Source organism: Dysidea avara, chromosome 4, assembly GCF_963678975.1.
Source record: "Dysidea avara chromosome 4, odDysAvar1.4, whole genome shotgun sequence".
NCBI lineage: Eukaryota > Metazoa > Porifera > Demospongiae > Dictyoceratida > Dysideidae > Dysidea > Dysidea avara.
The window spans coordinates 38946218-38967214 of NC_089275.1; the positions used below are offsets into that span (position 1 = coordinate 38946218).

The 20997-nt window shown below is 37.8% G+C and overlaps 1 protein-coding gene and 1 long non-coding RNA gene across 6 annotated transcripts; one reads left to right on the forward strand and one right to left on the reverse strand.

Moving 5' to 3' along the window:
* Positions 1-5015: 5015 nt before the first annotated feature.
* On the reverse strand, positions 5016-12210 carry LOC136253475 (myosin heavy chain, clone 203-like). Of its 2 annotated transcripts, XM_066046152.1 has the most exons (6): positions 12122-12210; positions 11777-12071; positions 7459-7536; positions 6498-6572; positions 5633-5905; positions 5016-5584 (listed from the first exon to the last, which is right to left on the reverse strand). In XM_066046152.1, the coding sequence occupies exons 2-6, from the start codon at positions 12056-12058 to the stop codon at positions 5105-5107; spliced, it is 1188 nt and encodes a 395-aa protein (XP_065902224.1). In that variant the 5' UTR covers positions 12059-12071; positions 12122-12210; the 3' UTR covers positions 5016-5104. The 2 variants fall into 2 exon arrangements, with proteins under 2 accessions (XP_065902224.1, XP_065902223.1); XM_066046151.1 differs by having other exon boundaries at positions 5016-5905.
* Positions 12211-12246: 36 nt separating this feature from the next.
* On the forward strand, positions 12247-20787 carry LOC136254215 (uncharacterized). 4 transcript variants are annotated; one of them, XR_010700370.1, is made up of 2 exons: positions 12247-12372; positions 20546-20787. It is a non-coding gene; the product is annotated as an uncharacterized lncRNA (long non-coding RNA). The 4 variants fall into 4 exon arrangements; XR_010700369.1 differs by lacking the exon at positions 12247-12372 and adding an exon at positions 17974-18475; XR_010700368.1 differs by lacking the exon at positions 12247-12372 and adding an exon at positions 19157-19272.
* Positions 20788-20997: the final 210 nt, after the last annotated feature.

The following is a 20997-nucleotide window of genomic DNA, read 5'->3' on the forward strand; positions in this document are numbered from 1 at the left end:
AACGAAAACGTCATTTTCACGCATTTGTATCTCGGTGATCACTTATCTGATTGGAACCAAATTTGCTACACAGTTGCCCGCCAGCCAAGGGAGTCTACATTCCAAATTTGAAGGAAATCGCTCCAGCCATTTCCGAGATACGAGCTGCCAAAGTTTCGTTTTTTTTTTCTTCGTTTTTTTTTTCTTCTTCTTCTTCTTCTTCTTCTTCTTCGTCTTTTCGCACACTTGCAAAAATTGCTATAACAAGCAAACGCGTGCTCCGATCGCCTTGAAATTTGGCACACAGAAAGGGAGTCCAAAGGCGAATCCTAGCATCAAATTTGGTACAAATCCGATGAATGGTTCAGGAGTTATGACCGATTATTCGCGTAAAACAAGATCGATTTGTTGTCACGCCTACAGGGTAAACCGCTTCATGGAATGAGTTGAAAATTGCTATGTAGATGGAGTAACCATCGTAGGAGTGCCTTTTGGTGGTTTGAAAGGAATCGAGATAAAGACCACGGAGATATGACACAAAACCCAACCTGTGTCACAATTACGCGATCGATTTTTATGAATAAAAAAGTATTAGTTTTCACGCCTACTAGGCAAACCGCTTAGAGCAATGAGCTGAAAATCGGTGTATAGCTGGAATAATCTTCATAGAAAGTCCTTGCAGTAGTACAGAAGAATCGGATTACAAACCACTGAGTTATGATTCGAAAGCCAACTCCGTGTAGCAAATGCGAGATCGAGATACTCTAATAGAACAGTCACCCTAATAGAGCATTCGGCTAATTTATTTAATCCATTATAGAATTTTATTACATCACAAGTTATTCTGTAGGGAGTTCAGCTGCAAACAGTTAATCTTATAGACAGTTCAGCAAGAAGACAGTCACCATGTGGAGAGTTATGCAAATATATCACTATAGAGATTCAGAACATTACAAGTCACACTGAAGAAAGTTCAGCTATAAACAAGTCATGCACTGTGTAGAGAATTCAGCTACAATTAAGTCACTCTCTAGAGAATTCAGTTACACAGAATTCAGCTACACACAAGTCACTGTGGAGAGAGTTCAGCTACAAACAAATTACCCTTTAGAGTGATCAGCTACAAACAAAACACTTTGCAGGGTGTTCAGCTGCAACAAATCAACCTTTAGAGCGATCAGCAATGAACAAATCTACCTGTAGAGAGATAAGCTAGAAACAAATCACCCTGTAGAGAGTTCAGCTACAAAAAATCACCCTGTAGAGACATCAGCTAGAAACTAGACACAATGTAAGGAGTTCAGCTACAAGCAATCACCCTGTAGAGAGTTCAGCTACAAAAAATCACCCTGTAGAGACATCAGCTACAAACTACACACAATGTAAGGAGTTCAGCTACAAATAAATCACCCTGTAGAGAGTTCAGCTAAAACAAATCAACCTGCAGAGAGATCAGCTACAAACAAATCACCTTTTAGATAGTTCAGCTACAAACAAATTACCTTGTAGAGAGATCAGCTACACACAATTCAACTTGTATAGAGATCAGCTACAAACAAATCACCCTGTAGAGAGATCAGCTACAAACTAGACACAATGTAAGGAGTTCAGCTCCAAGCAAATCACCCTGTAGAGAGTTCAGCTACAAACAAACCAACCTGTAGAGCGATCAGCTAGAAACAAATCACCCTGAAGAGAGGTCAGCTACAAAAAATCACCCTGTAGAGATATCAGCTAGAAACAAATCACCCTGAAGAGAGGTCAGTTACAAATAATCACCTTGTAGAGAGATCAACTACAAACAAAACACTTTGCAGAGAGCTCAGCTACAAACAAATCAACCTGTAGAGAGATCATCTAGAAACAAATCAACCTGCAGAGTGATCAGCTACAAACAAATCAGCTTGTAGAGAGATCAGTTACACACAAATCAACCTGTAGAGAGATAAGCTAGAAACAAATCACCCTGTAGAGAGTTCAGCTAAAACAAATCAATCTGCAGAGAGATCAGCTACATACAAATCACCATATAGATAGCTCAGCTACAAACAAATTACCTTGTAGAGAGATCGACTACAAACAAATCACCCTGCAGAGAGATCAGCTACACACAAATCAACTTGTATAGAGATCAGCTACAAACAAATCACCCTGTAGAGAGATCAGCTACAAACTAGACACAAAGTAAGGAGTTCAGCTACAAGCAAATTACCCTGTAGAGAGTTCATCTACAAACAAATCAACCTGTAGAGCAATCAGCTAGAAAAAAAATCACCCTGAAGAGGTGTCAGCAACAAAAATCACTCTGTAGAGAGATCAGCTAGAAACAAATCACCCTGTAGAGAGTTCAGCTACAAGCAAAACACCCTGTAGAGAGTTCAGCAACAAAGAAACCACCATGTAGAGAGTTCAGCTGCAAACGAATCACCTTATAGAGAGTTCAGCTACAAACAAATTACCTTGTAGAGAGATCGGCTACAAATTAATCAACCTGCAGAGAGATCAGCTACACTCAAATCAACTTGTAGAGAGATTAGCTACAAACAAATCACCCTGTAGAGAGATCAGCTAGAAACTAGACACAATGTAAGGAGTTCAGCTACAAGCAAATCACCCTTTAGTGAGTTCAGCTACAAAACAATCAACCTGCAGTGAGATCACCTACAAAAAAGCACCTTGTACAGAGTTCAGCTACAAACAAATTACCTTGTAGAGAGATCGGCTACAAACAAATCAACCTGTAGAAAGATCAGCCACACACAAATCACCCTGTAGAGAGATCAGCTAGAAACTAGCCACAATGTAAGGGGCTCAGCTACAAGTAAATCACCCTGTAGAGAGTTCAGCTAAAACAAATCAACCTGCAGAGAGATCAGCTACAAATAAATCACCTTATAGACAGTTCAGTTACAAACAAATTACCTTGTAGAGAGATCGGCTACAAATTAATCAACCTGCAGAGAGATCAGCTACACACAAATCAACTTGTAGAGAGATCAGCTACAAACAAATCACCCTGTAGAGAGATCAGCTAGAAACTAGACACAATGCAAGGAGTTCAGCTACAAGCAAAATCACCCTTTAGTGAGTTCAGCTGCAAACAAATCAACCTGCAGTGAGATCACCCACAAAAACGCACTTGTACAGAGTTCAGTTACAAACAAATTACCCTGTAGAGAGATCAGGTAGAAGAATTCACCTTGTAGAGAGTTCAGCAACAAAGAAACCACCATGTAGAGATTTCAGCTGCAAACAAATCACCCAGTAGAAAGATCAGCTAGAAGAAGTTACCTTGTAGAGAGTTCAGTTACAAAGAAACCATCATATAGAGAGTTCAGCTACAAAGAAATTACCCCATAGAGAGTTCAGCTAGAAGAAGTCACCTTGTAAAGAGTTCAGCTACAAAGAAACCATCATGTACAGAGTTCAGCTACAAAGAAACCACCATGTAGAGTGTTTAGCTGCAAAAAATCACCTGTAGAGAGTTCAGCTAGAAACAAATCACCCTGTAGAGAGATCAGCTAGAAGAGGTCACCTTGTAGAGAGTTCAGCTACAAAGAAACCACCACATAAAGAGTTCAGCTGCAAATAAATCACTTGTAGAGAGTTCAGCTACAAGTAAATCCCCCTGTAGAGGGATCAGCTAGAAGAAGGCACCTTGTAGAGAGTTCAGCTACAAAGAAACCATCATGCAGAGAGTTCAGTTACAAACAAATCACCCTGTAGAGAGATCAGCTAGAAGAAGTTACCTTGTAGATAGTTCAGCTACAACAATTCACCCTGTAGAAAGATCAGCTAGAAGAAGTCACCTTGTAGAGTGTTCAGTTACAAAGAAACCATTATGTAGAGAGTTCAGCTGCAAACAAATCACTCTGTAGAGAGTTCAGCTACAAAGAAACCGCCATGTAGAGAGTTCAGCCTCAAACAAACCACCTTGTAGAGAATTCAACTACAACAAATCACCCTGTAGAGAAGAAGTTACCTTGTAGAGAGTTCAGCTACAAAGAAACCATCATGTAGGGAGTTCAGCTACAAAGAAACCACCATGTAGAGAGTTTAGCTGCAAACAAATCACCTGCAGAGAGTTCAGCTAGAAACAAATCACCCCGTAGAGAGATCAGCTGGACAAAGTCACCTTGTAGAGAGTTCAGCTACAAAGGAACCATCATGTAGAGAGTTCAGCTGCAAACAAATCACCCTGTCGAGAGTTCAGCTACAAAAAAATCACCCTGTAGAGAGTTCAGCTAGACGAAGTCACCTTATGGAGAGTTCAGCTACAAAGAAACCATCATGTAGAGAGTTCTGCTACAAACAAACCACCATGTAGAGAGTTTAGCTGCAAACAAATCACCTCTAGAGAGTTCAGCTAGAAACAAATCACCCTGTAGAGACACCAGCTAGAAGAGGTCACCTTGTAGAGAGTTCAGCTACAAAGAAACCATCCTGTATATAGTTCAGCTACATTTCAAGTCACCCAGTAGAGAGATCAACTGCAAAAAATATCCTGTGGGGAATAATGGGCATGTAATAAACATATGTATATAATTTGTATAATTACTAATAAAATCAAAAACAATTGAAGCATTAAAAACCTTCTTTAAGTTCTTTTCTTCTTCCTGTGGTAAAGAAAAAAACACATGGGTTAAAAAAGCCCCAAAGCCAGCCATAGGCCGGCTTTGCAGTATACAAATACAAAAAGAAGTGATATCTAATCAAAAACAGCCAAGCTGTAAAAAAAGGTGCGGCCCCCAAAAAGGCCATGGTGAAAAAAGATGTGAAATCCAAGGTGGCGGCCAAGAAATGGCTGTGATGGTAGGTTAATGGTTACATTTTAATAACGACAATTCAGGTGAATTTTGTGCTGCTTGGTCTTGGCACCAAATTCACCTGAATTGTCGTTATTAAAATGTAACCATTAACCTACCATCACAGCCATTTCTTGGCCGCCACCTTGGATTTCACATCTTTTTTCACCATGGCCTTTTTGGGGGCCGCACCTTTTTTTACAGCTTGGCTGTTTTTGATTAGATAGATACTACAGCATAATTACCAAATGACAATGTAACAAATTATTTATTTTACAGAGTCTTAAAAGCATGTTAAGTGGATGCCAGTTACCCTCCCATTACATTTCCTCAGAGCGCAAGTACTTCTTGGGAACCATGTGTCTTAAATAGCTAACTTCTGCTTTAGCTTGGGCTAACTCTTTTGTTAACTCTTCATTAGCCTTGTATAGGTCTTGTTTACCAAATGTTGCATTCTTCTCTTTCTCCAATCGTTTCACTTTCTGTCGTTCAGCCTCAAGCCTCACTTGCAATTGCTTAACATGTACAGTTCCATGAAACTCATTAGAATACATCTCTTGTAGAGACTCAAGCTTCAAAATCAGCTCGGCATTTTTTGCACCCATCTCTGCACACACTGAATCATGTTCGGACTGCATGTGATCAATCTTTTGTTGTATTTCAGCCTCTCTAGCACTTGCACCATCCTTTTGCTGCTGCATCAAGATTTCATTCTTTTTAACTTCAACACGAAGGGCAAGAATTTGTTCCTTAAGTGCTTTATTATCCTTTTCTAGTTGCTGCTTTTCAGCATTAGCTCTCTGTAAGGCACTACCCAATTCATCCTGCTTGTGTAATGTGAAACTTACGTTGTTAATGGTACTGCATTCAACTTTATGTTTAGTCTTGTGTTCGTGAATCTTATCATGTGACAGAGTTGTAGCTTGTGCCCCACTATGATCTGGTTCATCAATAACTACACTAACTTGTTTATCATTGTTTGTGGTGTCCTCATTTGTGGATTTGGTCTGATCAATTGTGGGACCAGATGAGGTACTCAGTGCAACACTTGAATGAGATGCTGACAATGAACTGTACCACTGCTTGTCATGTTGACCACCTATTGCATAGTCCTGAGATACCTGTATATGAGTACAAAACAAAGTTTTAGTAAATAAATAACAGTTAAACAGGAAATAACAGTGAAGCCTCACATAACAGTGGCATAGCTACTATTGAGGCAACTGAGATATACACTTTAGAACTGCAAAAAGATACTCTAATAAAACAGTTGACGTCAATCACTAGCCATACTCTAATAGTGAATCAAGGCGTGTCACTGCCTCTAAAATTTTCTGGCTATGCCCTTGCATAAATTATTGGACACCACCTTATTGTAGTGACCATGTCAAGTAGGATTAGAGTGGACTTATGACCTAATTAAAAGACTACCTCAATTTAATTACCACATTAAGTAGCTTTCATACATACCAAAAGTGTACATCATGACCTCATTAATAAGACCACATCTCTTTATAGTGACCATGTCAAATAGGTCCTAAACATAGCTAAGGTATACTTCATGACCTCATTAATAAGACTACCTCATTATAGTGACCATGTCAAGTAGGTCCCAAACATAGCTAACTATTATAATAAGCCATTTTGGTCCCATAGATGGTCCTATCAATAACATTTTTCACTTTAATATATTTAGGATGTACAAGTTCTTACCATACTAATCTCATCATCACTACGTTCAGGCTCACTGTTGTCAGAATAAGATTGGCCTTCTGGTGCTGAATATTTCTATTCAAAATAAATATTATTTATATTGTGTGTACAGTGTACTTGTATATTAGTAGCCATAATGTACATGGGAACTATCCTCAATACGTTTTCAATAGCAGTACGTAAGTAAATAGTTTTATTAGCAGAAAATTTTGAAATTGTAACATTCTATATCTGCACACTATTGGCATTTCTTGAAAACCACTTTCCCTTGTGGACAAACCACAAGAATGCATATACATATTGTATTATATTCCACACCTTCCATACGATATATTGTGCAAGCAAATATGTGATTAGATTTGAAAAAAGACACCTTTCACACACAAAATTTGTCTGAACTTTGATGCTTCACAACTTTTGTATCATTGCATATAATTGTCTGAAATTCTCCATGAGTGCAGCTACATTACCTGGCTGCATGTTGATACTAAGAGCAAGTTGATCAGTATATGAAGACATTATTTTGTTTGCTGGTATGTAAAAATGTATGTAAAAGGTACCTTTTTACAAATCCAGTCACATATGTAGTATATAGTATCATACCGTATAGCCAGAAAGTTTGGCAAATATGGCAAGTGAGCAGTGTTTCGCCAAACTAAAATCTACCAAATCATTGTCCAATTCAAATCTGTATTAGCTACTAACAAATTCGCCAAACTTTTTTTTCTTGTCAAAATCCTACCATGAAAAACTCGGCAAAGTTTCCTCCTGCCAAACTTTCCAGCTATACAGTAAAGTGTTGCATTATATTATTCCTACTAAAGTAACTACACTATAGCTTATTATCATTGTCCATGGTATTCCTATATTGGTGGAATTGGTCTCAGGGTATAGTATACAATTATGCATGTGAACATCTTGTGTTCGAATATACTGTATTTAACACAGATAGCATACATACCTGCTTTGGTTTAAGTGTTTTCTTTACTTTGTGAGCAGCCCTTGTTATTAATCCTTTCTTCACTTTCTTTGCTTGTCTCTAGTTACAGAAGAATAGTTAAGCCCAAAAAACACAACAAAAAGTACATGACAGAAAGCACATAGTGCAGGGCTGGACAACACGCAGCATTAGACAACAAATACATATGTTAGGTGGTTGTGCAAGAATATACCGTATGGGGAGGAGGGGGGTTTTAAGGGGGAATTTCTTTGCGGATTGTCATCATCCAAAACTTCAAGGAGGGAAATTTTTGCTTCTTTAAGGATCTTATATGTGTTTACTTTAATTGAACTACAAATTTCAAGTTCAAAAATTTTCATGGATAGCTGCTGTCAATCACGAAATATTTCCCCCTTGAAAAATCCCACCATACGTATACAACTGGTGCTCAAAGATAGATAAACTGGTTTCTTGTGAACCTCATTCCACCAAAAGGTACTGTTCACAAAGAACACTGAGGTATCTATTAATTCGCTGTACAATGTAAGGAGAGTGAATGACATTGTGTATGTGTATAGTAATGAAAAATAATCTTAGTGCAATGCACCTACATATAATAAATGTCATTTAGTATTAACAATAATAAGTACTGATCATGGCAGGAAGAAAGCTCTGGCCAGTTCAGTTCACTCGTCCAATTAATGGTTAGTGTAGCCATCTGCAACATAGAATCCAAATATTTATTCACAAAAGACTGAGCATAATTATAGATGATTAAAAGAGGCAAACCATACTAAGAGGTAACAAGACAAAAGACCGGTACACTTCATTTAACTGTCCATAAAAACAAGCAAACCAAAGATGCACCGTAGATCAGAAAATATTCGACAATAAGAATATTTCGTGGTTGCTTATATCAATGAAAATAAATTACATGAAATATTTTCACTCTTGAATATTTTCTATTTGCGAAATATTTTTGGGAGACTGAGCCGTCAAAACCAAAGTCAAAGCATTTGAGGAATGAGTACACTGTTGGAGGAGAAAGACTAATGGCCTACCGTCAGGGTTCCAATATCTAGTCTTGCGTGGCATGCGTGGCCAGTCACAGCTGGGCATCCATCACAATTGCCCATTCAGTGTACAACAGGTACCTGTATATCAACTTTTATCGTATCTTGCATGTTCATTTCTGGCACACCAGCGGAATTATTTGCTGTACAAAAAAATTCGCTAGTAAAATATTTTCGTGGCTTAGACTGTCCACGAAATATAACACATTGAATTTATTTTTAAATCAAATTATCTCGAACGAAAATTTCCTGATTTACGGTATATTGTAATGCTGCACAAACCATTCACCAGATGAATAGAGAATCTCCATAATTGTCAAGTAGATGATAGTTTCAAGACTACATGTACGCAGTAAGTGCTGAATAGTTTGCACATGGTTTTCCTTACTTAAAGAGGTTCCTTAGTTAAAGCATTAACTATAAACTAGTGCCATACAATAAATATAGCGTAAGTCGCCAATTATCGGCAGGTACCAATTATCGGCACTTGTAAACTATAGAGGCTACAGGGTATACGGAGGCTACCAAGTTCCATAATGGGCTGTTATATCCTCTAAAACATTTCTTAGAATTGTTTTCATTCAGTGATTATTGTTGTTAAAGCACTTTACAAGTCATTCTGGTTAAGCATGGAATTGCGTAAAAATAATTTTGTATTGGAAATCAGTATGCTTTTGTCTAACCTGAATATCTGTCGAACGGCTGGCCTCATATTCATAAACCTTCTGTGAAACAGAGTTATCCAAGGACTGCACCTCCCATAAAAATTTCACAAAGAACCAACGAACCATCATGGAGTTACACACAAAATCGCACATTGTGCCGATAATTGGTCAATCAGGGAAATACAGTTGCCGATAATAGGTACCCCATGCCGATAATTGGCACACGATAGGCATTGCGATTTTCTTCATAACAAGACGTTCACTCACGTGAGATAATTAAACTTTGGTACGCTAAGAGACGAAGGACTGCTCTGTTAAATGGCTTAAACCGGAAGTTCATATGCCACTGAATTAAGGAATTATAATTGCGTGATGAAATGGTGCTGATAATTGGCGACTTACGCTAGCACTCAAATATTGGCCTTGAGACAAAACTATTACAGTACTCTGCTTTGCCTGGCGATATTTTATCTCTTGCCTAATCTTTTCCATACATTAATTTCTGCAGTAATGGCTTTAGGCTAGGCAAAGTTGACTCACAGTTTATGGTCAAAGGTTATTCAAAAAAGCATGCAGGCAGGCAAGTAGGCCAGCAGTCTTTTTTTTTGTTTTTGTTTTATCTGTTTTGCTTTTGATTTCTTTTGTTTATTGTTGTTTTTTCTTTCTTTCATTATAAAGATTGAGGTGTGCTATACTTTCAGAAGTCATTGCTTGGCAGTATTTTAGACAGATTTTCCCACTATAAGCTTTTTAATCCATGTGCAAAAATAATATAAAGATGCTACAATTATATTACATAAACAGTATTTCATAGAGTTCTAGCCATAAAGTCTCTGGCAGTAATGAGATATACAGGTGAAATAAATCAAGACTATATCACATATGCATTAATTGATTGTAGGGGACTCAAAATGAAAGCAGACTGACTTAGCTGTGCCCGGCTGTTTAATTAGAGTATTTGACTGCTGCATTAGAATATCTTGATCTTACAAAGTGAAAGAGCTGAGAATCCAAACCACAGCCCAACATGACCATACACCTATTCTACATGTATGCATTAGCTATATGTGACCGGATTTAGCAAAATCAACCATATGGGTGCAAGAACCAAAAATGAGATAACACCAGCATGAAGTTGCTGCACTATCAGGCTAACAATTTCCTCATCAAAACTCGCCTTCAACTGCTCTGCTTTTGGTGGACTGTTTTCTGGTGGTCTGTATAACCATGCCAGACATCTGTACAGGTCTGTGGACAACAGGGAAGTGTTCTGGAGGGTTCATCCACTCTGGACAGACGAGCAGGCAGCTGAATGTGTGATGTATGTCTGTTTTGTGAGATTTAAGTCTATTTCCTGCCTCTGACGGGTGGTGTGGAGCCTTCAATTACCATCCTCGGCCATATTGTAGTCTATATCTTGCCCACCCTCCACCCCCGAGGACTCGTGATACAGCAACACTCAATCTGGTAAATAAACTTATCTAAAATAGCGGGAAACTCTACAAGGATTACCTTGGCCACCGGGTGCTTCCAAAGGTTGTGAATTGCTCCATCTTTGGTGAAAAATCCATATGTGTAGCTGCCAAGGCTGGTGAGTAACAATGCTTTAAAATTATTAAAATACGTTTTTCTCTGCACCCATAACGGTGATTTGCCAAAACCCAGTCACATATATGCTAGCCCTATTACTGTAAATGTGTACTTCACATAACTCAAGGTATCACATAATAATGGAATAATCTTGAAGGCAGTGATGATCAACTGCCAGATCTTAGCTACATCTATTACCTATTGTAGAATAAAAATTCTGCTAACCTTTTGCAGAAAAAATGTATTTGCTCAGTCATGCATCAAGGGGTATACAAGTCTCGCGTGGCCAGACCTTACGGCACTTATATAATTATAAGTGCCTAGCTGCGAGAGGGTCTGGCAAAGTTTTTCTGACACCCTGCGCTTTTTCAAGGTGATAATGAAACATCTGGTTAACTTTCATCATGCCACATCATATCAGGTTGTTAGCGACTTCCTTTATTATTATTGGTACTGAGCAGTTAGCACAGCTGGTATGCTCAGGAAAAAGAATCAAACATGTATGCATTGTTACAATAATTAGAGATAGTACATGAAAATGAGTTAAAGTCATTTAGATTGATGAGGGAATTTGGCAATAAATTCCAATCTTGAATTGTTCTTGAGAAGAAGTTGTTTTGCTAAGAGGTAGTTGATGGCATAGGGAGAATAAAATTATTTGGATAATATATACTGGCGTGTATGTCTTGTCGTGGGGAGATAATGTGATGGTACTGATAGTGGGAGTTGGTTATGAAGTATTTTGAAGAGTGATTGTAATCTCGATATTCTCCATCGTGTTTGCCTTTCTCTGTTAAGAGTAAGCCACCAGTCCGCAATATGAGGTGGCGTGATGAAAGTTAACCACGTGTTTCATTACCACCCTGAAAAGGCTCAGGGTGTCAGAACAACTTGACTACACCAGACCCTCTCACAGCTAGGCGCTTATAATTATCAATCGATAAGTGCCATGCAAAGAGTAGGGTCTGCATGGTCACACGAGAATAGGGGTATACATGGCCTACAACTTACCGCACTGTGCTGTAGCAATGTCAACAGTTCCTGGTGGTCTTTGTGCTTCGTCTCTTTAACTGACTCCTCCAAGGCCTTGCAAAACTCTGCAGGTTTCTTCAGGATCACGTTGCACAACTTTGGAGTAAGGTCACCATTGACAGCTCTACCATCCTCAATAACACTACTGTATTCCTCTATATATTCTCGTTGTGAAATTACATTGTACTTGACCAGATACGGACCGATATTGAGTACATCTAGTCTACGAATGATCTCTTGGCTGCTTTCTTTCAGCGACATCGCAGGTCGATATCTTCGATACACAACATGTCATCACATATACACCACGTAGTTTCTGCTCACCTTCTAGTCAAATGCGTGTAAGGGGATCCAAAAAATTATAGAGGAGGAGCTAGACGAAAAAAAATAGAAGCGTGTTAATTTCTTGGAAGAATGTCACGTGGGCTATGGCCAAAGCCAATGGCACACCCTTATTATTAGGATGCTGAGGTGTTTATCACGGCCCCAAAAGAAAACGCGAGAAAAATACTACATCAGTCAGTATCGCTGTCTCGGCGCCCATTCGGGAAGGGGGCGGAGCAGGACAAAGAGTGGTTAGCAATGAAAGTCACATAGTGGGATTCCACTAAAACATACAATACGCATGAATGGCATGGGGATACCCCATGCTGAGACATAAGCTACACAATTCTATTAAAGGGCATGGTCATCTGTTGGCCGGGAATCTCCAGCAGCCCCATTGTGACGGCGATCATATTGACCATTAAAGGGCCACTAGATTGTCTTGACTATTTCAGTGTTTTACAGGGCACACAGCCATTCAGAACCAGGAGCTTTTCAAATGTAACCATTTAGTGATTCGGACATATTAAAATGTGTAGCTACGAAAAGCATAAAGCACTCAGTGTCATGGTTCACTAGTACTTCCTTACTAAGCAAGGCCATAGCACATGATCAGGCCAATGTCTGACCACTTTTGCAGATATGTACTAGCTATCAATCCATTAATTTGTGAAGAAAACTGACAATGTGCTATCCATGAAACATTAATAGCTGTTCCACAGTGTGAAGTTCGCTACAAGAATGACGAACAATTGACTCTGATTTAATTGTGACCGCTTCTATACATCAAGTCTTATCTTCCAGTACTTTTTTGAAGTTTGCAGTTCTGACCAAAACCGATTGTAGCTCTCTTCAGTATAATATCAATATAAAATTTATGTCATTGACTCTTGGGGACCTTAACTGAACAAACCGAGCTTTGTTTCATTATAGCTACTAAGGAATTTGTGGGTTTACTTGATGCAACAATGATCCTTGTTCAGTGATCCCTCATTGCTTTGTGAGAATTTTTTAACACTCTCTGCTCCAAAACTTTTAGGTTCGCAACTGCGAGAAAAAGGTAAACCCAAGTAGAGTTTTCTTGTGATCAGCAATGTGCTCAGAAAATTTAATTCCAAAGTCAGCTGAGAAGCATACATGTTATAAATAACATTAGATCTGCAAAGTATACTAATAGTGTATACTCCTTGTGAGAATAATTCACGGCTTTATTACATACATAATTGTAGAAAAATTTTGTAAAAGCAAAATAATAATCAAATTATTATTATTATTAGGGTTTTGGTTAAGTCTTATTTCCATAGCACCATTTAGATCCATCGCTGGTCATAACTACAACTATAGTTTGCAACAACAGTATATTTTGAGCATTGTAAACTAGTGGCATGACCATAGCCCAGTAAGCCCATTGCTACAAATAAAGTCACAAAGTTCACACAGTGGTCAGCCATTTCTGGTACCTATAGCTTTTGCAAGTTTAATGACTTCCTCATTGAAAATGTGGCATATGGTGAGCTATTGTTGCTTCTAGCACTGTAGCTCAAAATGACTCACCAAGCTATCGTCGGCCTTGTGTGTGAAATATTATTTTTACAGACAATAAAATACTCTAATAGAACATACACATACTTTGAAACAAAATCAATGTTCAAAAGATACCATAAATATATACGCTGTGTATTGCACAGATGTATAGTATATACAATGTAATGTCTATACTGTACTGTTACAGCAGTAATTTCCATAAAATTGCATTCAATTTTTTTATTAATGCCTTCATATACATTAAGTCTAATAGATTTCTGAAGACATCTCATTGAAACCTTTTGATGCACTAATGGTATATATATGGAGGATATAAATCAGCTAATTATATACAGCATGTATCCTGCATGGGTGAGAGATAGCATGATGGAACATCATGAAAACAAATGCTTCTGATGAACACCTAAAGGCAACAAAATTAATAATCATGGAATCTCATGATTTTTATCTAATGTCTTAAGGTCACCCACATTATACATGTATAGTGCATATAGTCCAGACTCTGAATGTGTCTAACCTTTATAATTATCCACTAATTTTAACTGGTTATAATTATATATACGTACTTACATATAAATTAGTACAGTGTCTGAGTGTAAGTTACAACACAAGCATATAGTATAGGTCCTCCAGGAAATATTCCATGATACACATTTTGATGACCCACAAAAATTTCTTTTTTTGTAAAAATGTGTGTGATCCCTAGAGATAATATTATTATATGCAATGAACCTACACCAAAGTTATACAACCTAATTCTAAGCTGCATGAGGATCACAAAGTGATCATGAGGCACATGTGACTGTGTGTATCTTGATCCTACTTCTCCTTTTACTCATGTACGCATTTTAGTATATACATGCAATCACACTTGGAAAGTGAAAATGATGAATATACTTTTCTCACTTTACAAACTTAACTAAACCCCAAACTCTACCGTGCAGGCAGTGTTGGGCAAGTTACTTTTTAAAAGTAACTAGTTACATATTACATATTACTTGCAACTGAGCTATTTAGTTACAGTTACATACTACCCATAAAATAAAGTAACTAGAATAATATTACATATTATATTACTTTGTGTCCGCGGCCCTAAGCTGTCACATGTGAAACTACCACCTTATCACGTGACATGATTGCATTGTTGGACAATGTGCAAATCTTGGTTATAAGTAAGAAGCTGGTGAATAAGCTTCATTCAGTAGGCTTCGTTACTTCGTTGTGGCTAGGCGTTACTCAGAGGATAACTAACGAGATTAGTAACTTCGTTACTTGTAGTAATAATATTACGTAATATTAGACTCGTTACAGTAACTATATTACTTAGGTAACGCATTACATTGATAAGTAAAATAACTTGAGTTATATTACCTGTTTTTATAGCGTATTTCGTTATATTACTTAGGTACCACAAAAGTAATAATATTACGTAACGCGTTACTTATGCAACGCGTTACTCCCAACACTGCGTGCAGGTAATTTTCATTGCAGCTATATATGAAAAACAATAGTATACTATAGTAACTAAACATACAAGTAGATGATACATACTAAATGTGACATACATGTATACAGGACTAAATGACAATGTGTGCATATAGCTACACAGGCAATATATTACAATACGGAAACAACATGCCAACACAAATTATTCTAATCAATCTACATAGCTACGTATGCGTATTAAATAATTCACTTTAGTTTTAACTGTAATTTACCAATTTTACAATGATAGGGAGTAGAGCACCTGATGAAGTGTTTCAATCTGCTCACTATAATGTCCACCAGGTCCTGCATTGAACATTCTAATATCAGTTGTTGTTTGGAGCACTTATTGCCATTCTTTCTAATGGTCATTTCCGCAACTTTTCTGGTGTCTTGGTTTTGAAGTGAGAGAGGATTATCTAACTCCTCCTTTTTATTTAAATTAACTAGTATATTGTAAATTCTCTAATGTGCTTTCCTTCAATATTACTAAGTTTGACATCTTTTTCCTGAACTTGACTTGCCATCTGCTCACATTTTTGTTGATACTTTACAATTTCTTGTTGATGCTTGCTATGATCGAGTGTTGCTTGTGTTTGTTGTTGTGATAATGTTAGTTTCAATTCAGTTATTTGTTTTTGTAAATCTTTGTTTTGTGCTTCAACATGTTCAATCTTCTCCTTCTTTGAATCCAAGTCACTCTCCACTTGAACTGTCTTCACATTCTGACTATAACTTCTTCATAATCTCTTTGTGAAATATGAAGTTTCTTTAACACTCTTGTTTTCTAACTTAAACTGTTCATAAAGTTGCTGCAAGTCTTCATCATCTGCTTCATTGTCCTTTGTTGTGATACTGTGCAGAAATGGCATGGAGAGTTGATGCAGCTTTGCTGAAAAAATTGGTGGTGACTGACTTGAAGAGTGTTCATCATTATAAAGTTGTTCAATATATCCAACAGACTAAATGACATGACAAACAGCACAATCATATATAAGCCTTAGCTACCAAATATACAGAATTTTAACTTAATTAGTGACCTAGCAGTTAGGCCAGGCAAACTTGATAAATTGTTTCTCATTCCTGCCTGTATCCCTTTTTACCCCACCACCTCTAATTTCATTATTGCTGTTATCAATCACGTGCACATGTATTTTGATGCCAGGAAGGCTGGCTATTATTTTACAGCACAGCAAATGTCACTTGCACCTCAGAAACAGTAGCTAAAACATATGTACTAGATCTTAAAAGTAACCATTATAGTAACAGACAGCTTGATTTGGAGTATTTTCTTTAATAATGAATAATGAAAAATGACCTCTCACCCGCATGGAAATCTGAATTTTTGTGAATGAGAAACAAGTAATCAAGTTTGCCTGGCCTTAGGTTGGAAATATTAAATTAAATTTCAGCTATGCAGAGCGTTTAGTACATGACTGTTCCATATAAAGTATGTCAATCTTTACAAATGTAAAGCTGAGACTAGCAATGTCCATTTACACAAGCTCTGCGCTGTATTATACAGGACATCTATAGCCATCTTATATTATATAGTACTCATAGCAGTAATGGATCGGGTGACTTACAGTATTTTCTGGTTTACTTGCCGATTCAGGTGAGTTTATTGCCGAGTCCTAGCAAAACTTGAGGAGGCACTTCAAATTCACCTGAATTGTCGTTATTAAACTTTTGCCATTTACCTACCATCAGTCATTTCTTGACCACCAACTTGGATTTCACATCTTTTTTCACCATGGCTTTTTGGAAGCACACCCTTTATTACAACCCAGCTATTTTGGATTAAAACTACCTTACTAGCTACTATACACACACGCATACACCACACGCACACACACAACACACACACACACACACACACACACACACACACACACACACACACACACACTAGGTATTCAGGGAAGTAGGGGATCGATTTTTCAACCCTGGTTTATTAGCAGTAGGTAGATAAGGGGAAAACCTCCCTATTATTTGATTATAGATCACGTGAATGCAAAAAAAAAAATTATCGCAAAAATCCTGCGTGGCTATACTGCATAGTCTAAATATTTCGAGGGGTGAAATTTTCACTGATTTTGCGGTTTTGGGGTTACCATAGAAGACATTGGGCCCTTCAGGACAGTGATGACGATAACAATCCCTCTCCACCCTTAGTTATTTGTATTCCCCTTTTAGTAGTTGTAATCCTGTGCCAAAAATAGCCCTGCTGTAAAAAAAGGCAAGGCCAAGAATGCACAAGTACATGTTCATGGAGTAACCAAATGACATGATATCAAAATCTGGCCAAGAAAGCATTTACAGTATAGGCACTTTTGTGCATTCATTTTCTATATGCTTCACATTATCACATCCAGCTAGTAGTACATGTGTGCTTGCAATATAAACAATACTACTGAGATGATAAAAGATATTACACTGCATTGTTACCAAAATTAATTTAACTAAAAATTTACAATTGGTTTCTACTTGGCCATCTTTTTGCACTGTATATTAAAATAAAAAGATGGCCAAGTAGAAACCGATTGTAAATTTTTAGTTAAATTAATTTTGATAACAATGCAGTGTAATATCTTTTATCATCGTTTATATTGCAAGCACACATGTACAGCTAGCTGGATGTGATAATGTGAAGCATATAGAAAATGAATGCATAAAAGTGCCTATATACTGTAAATGCTTTCTTGGCCAGATTTTGATATCATGTCATTTGGTTACTCCATGAACATGTACTTGTGCATTCTTGGCCTTGCCTTTTTTTTACAGCTGGGCTGTTTTTGGCACAGAATATCACTACTTTTTGTTGACTAGAGAACATACAGCTAGGTATTATATTACATACACTGTAAATCCAGAAGTGTGAAGGTCACACTGTTGGTATGACTCCTGCGGTCGCTTAGTGCTATAGGAGACACTGCATGCATGCATGCATAATAACAGCTTCAGCAACAGATTAGCTAGCTAAATTAGTAGCAAAAGCTTCCAAGTTCAGTGTTTAGAAGCACTACTAAAAGTGACTTGCTCAGAGAAAATTCATTCAAACTGAAAATGATGTTCAAATTCCCACAAGGACTCACGTGATATCTCGCGTGATGTTTCACGTAAGATAAGAACCGGCAAAGTCGAAGCTAGTCTTAACTATTCTTGCTGAAGCAGTGGGTTGGTGACATAACTAGTCTAGTCGAAATCTGTGCGTGACAAGTGGAGCCAAATCAGCTGCGAGTTGTTGCTGAATGTATGCCTCGGAATGGACATGAAACCTGATGGCACTGAATGCATCGCACTATTCTCCCAGCAAATTTCCAGGTAAATTTGTGTATAGTTAAGTCATTGTAAACAGCTATATAACTACCGTCATATTTTAGACAGGAAACTCCCATGCCATAGTAGCTTCCTGGGATTATATACTATGCTTGTGCATGTAGGCCAGAGCAAGGGGGTGTCACTCAGGCTCTTGCTGTAGGTCAATCTGCGACCGTGGTCAAACTCTAAGTCAACGGTCAAGGCCACAAAATAGCTTTTACAGTGGGTCAAGGGTCAAGACGATACAGAAGATTTAAAACCCACAATCGAAAACTATACGTAGCTACTATCAAGTTTACGGAATTGTACGTAACTCACAAGAAGTAAGGATCTCCAAGAAGATGTTTTAAAGCTCCAACAGGCATTTCGCCGTAATTATAATGATTTTTCTCTCCCAGCTGCTGGTAGCACGCACTAAGAAAGTATCGTACTAGGTTACAAGCGCAGGTGCATATAGGAAAGTAGAGAAATAAGTGGAGGTCAAAAGTTCAACAAGAAACGCTAAAGTCACAATGATAAATGCTGCAAGTCAAAGGTCAAGGTGAAAATTGGTCAAGACTTTGACCGCGATCGCAGATCTACCTACAGCATGAGCCGACGTAACACCCCCTTGCCAGAGCCTCATAGCTGGCTTGTTCTAGCTGCATGGATCAGACCACAAACAAGTTGAGCTGAACCCTGAGAAAACAGCTAAAAATGAAAGGATATTTTTTCTCAACATTTCAACCAACCAAGATGGTTGGTGATGACAACAAAGATGTCAAGAGCAAACAAGTGCTTCCACCAACAGTTCAGGAAAGGTTAATAGGCTATGTACTTTTATGGCTTCCTATAATGTATGGTGAAAACTATGGCTATAAATAATGTGTCAGGCATTTGAATGATTAGCGGGTAAGTCAATACTACAAAATTTAATGAGTTAATATTTTTGAGGGCTCAGCTCAATGCGTACATACAGTAGGCTGTAATTACTATGCATCGATTGATTGATGTGATAATAATATAAGCAGATCTGAGACAACCATGGACCCTACTATATAGTAACTGGGCAGATATATAGAGTTATGTATACTCTGATATAATTGTTGAGTGTTGTAGTTTGCCAATGGTCAAAGCTAAATTAACCATTTTAGACAGCTTTTTGTGATGTTGAAGGTGTCAGGCAAACTCCAGTTAGGGGCAGGCAATAAAAGATTTTTTAAAGCAGGAGAGGAACATGCTTAGGCCCGCAAGGTACAGGCTTAATCTACTTACCCCAGTAGATGCACCATATTATATATAATGCACATATCAATGTATTTCCCTACTAACCCCCTCCCCTCAGGCATATATGGGGCTATAGTGGGCACAACCGAATGTTAAATGCCCCATGGTAGGACAAACCTATTGTGTCAAATCCCCACCATTGGCTCCAGTTGCAATGTGGGGGATTTGACATAGCGTAGAAAAAATACTTGGTTGTTTAATGAATGATTGTCAAATGCCCCATAGTGAAGCAGCAGTTTCATGTCAATTCACCTTGTAAAGCCCCACTTACAGGCTTTACATACAAAGGGGGTGGTGGGGTAACACATTGGTAGGTGCATAATGAGTTTGCATCATAAACCTTATGTTAAAATTTAGTCTGTCTTGCTTTTTTCATGCTTATAGCAGCTAATGTGCTTATTCTCAAACAATCAGGACTGGAAAAACTACATATTGTCTTCTACTTTTATCTATCAACTATCCAATCACTGCTAGTTTAATTAAAATTTCCTTTGCTGTTGTGTAACTTGTTTACCATTATGCTATAACCATTAGTCCCTCCTAGTTTATATGTCTCCTAGCAACAAAATTTGTTATGTCAACAATGTAGGTGAGAACCACAAAACAAGTCAAGTAGTATATTCCAAAATTGGTCATCAACTGCTGCAGTATGCTGAATACATCTTGGGAATGGCTATGTGGGATGCTCACTTTCACAATAATCATAATAGTGGAATTAAGTGTTTGTTGAAATGTTAGTCTGACTATATGATTACATGGTTTTAGTTGCTGTGCCTTACCATACTGTATACCTTTCTGTATTTGCAGGGTGGATACTGATGTTGTGACTGTTGGCGGGTGAGTTTATGGTCAATGGACAAATCACGCAAATGGTGAAGAAAAATTAATATGTGGTAGCTACCAAGACCCCACTACTATATTATGAACTCTTGGTGGTACTTCATAGCCAAACACTAGTGTATCTGGCTTCTTGTGCTATTGTAGTCATTTTTTAAATTTTATGGGATCATCATAATGTAAATGTTTACTATTACAGTATATTCATGCTATCATGGTCTATAATTGTGGGTTACTGAAAGGTGATGCGCTGATGCTGGCTTTTTAAGTGAACACTGAAGTTTCACAGGCACTGAAAGGCTGGGGCGGGATTAAAGGCATGCACGGGTAATGTAGCAGTAAGTTACTTCAACTATATCACTACAGCGGGTATGAAACAGCTGGCTATAGCTATGTACGGCACTGCATGGGCCGGAGTCACG

What these genes read in the sequence shown, in the direction of transcription:
- LOC136253475 (XM_066046151.1), bottom strand. Translation starts at nt 12,058, where the DNA reads ATGTCGCTGAAAGAAAGCAGCCAAGAGATCATTCGTAGACTAGATGTA. An exon ending in CATTGCTACAGCACAGTGCG is followed by an intron (nt 7,537 to 11,776) that starts GTAAGTTGTAGG and finishes TTCTGTAACTAG; the next exon opens with AGACAAGCAAAGAAAGTGAA. An exon ending in AAACACTTAAACCAAAGCAG is followed by an intron (nt 6,573 to 7,458) that starts GTATGTATGCTA and finishes TATTTTGAATAG; the next exon opens with AAATATTCAGCACCAGAAGG.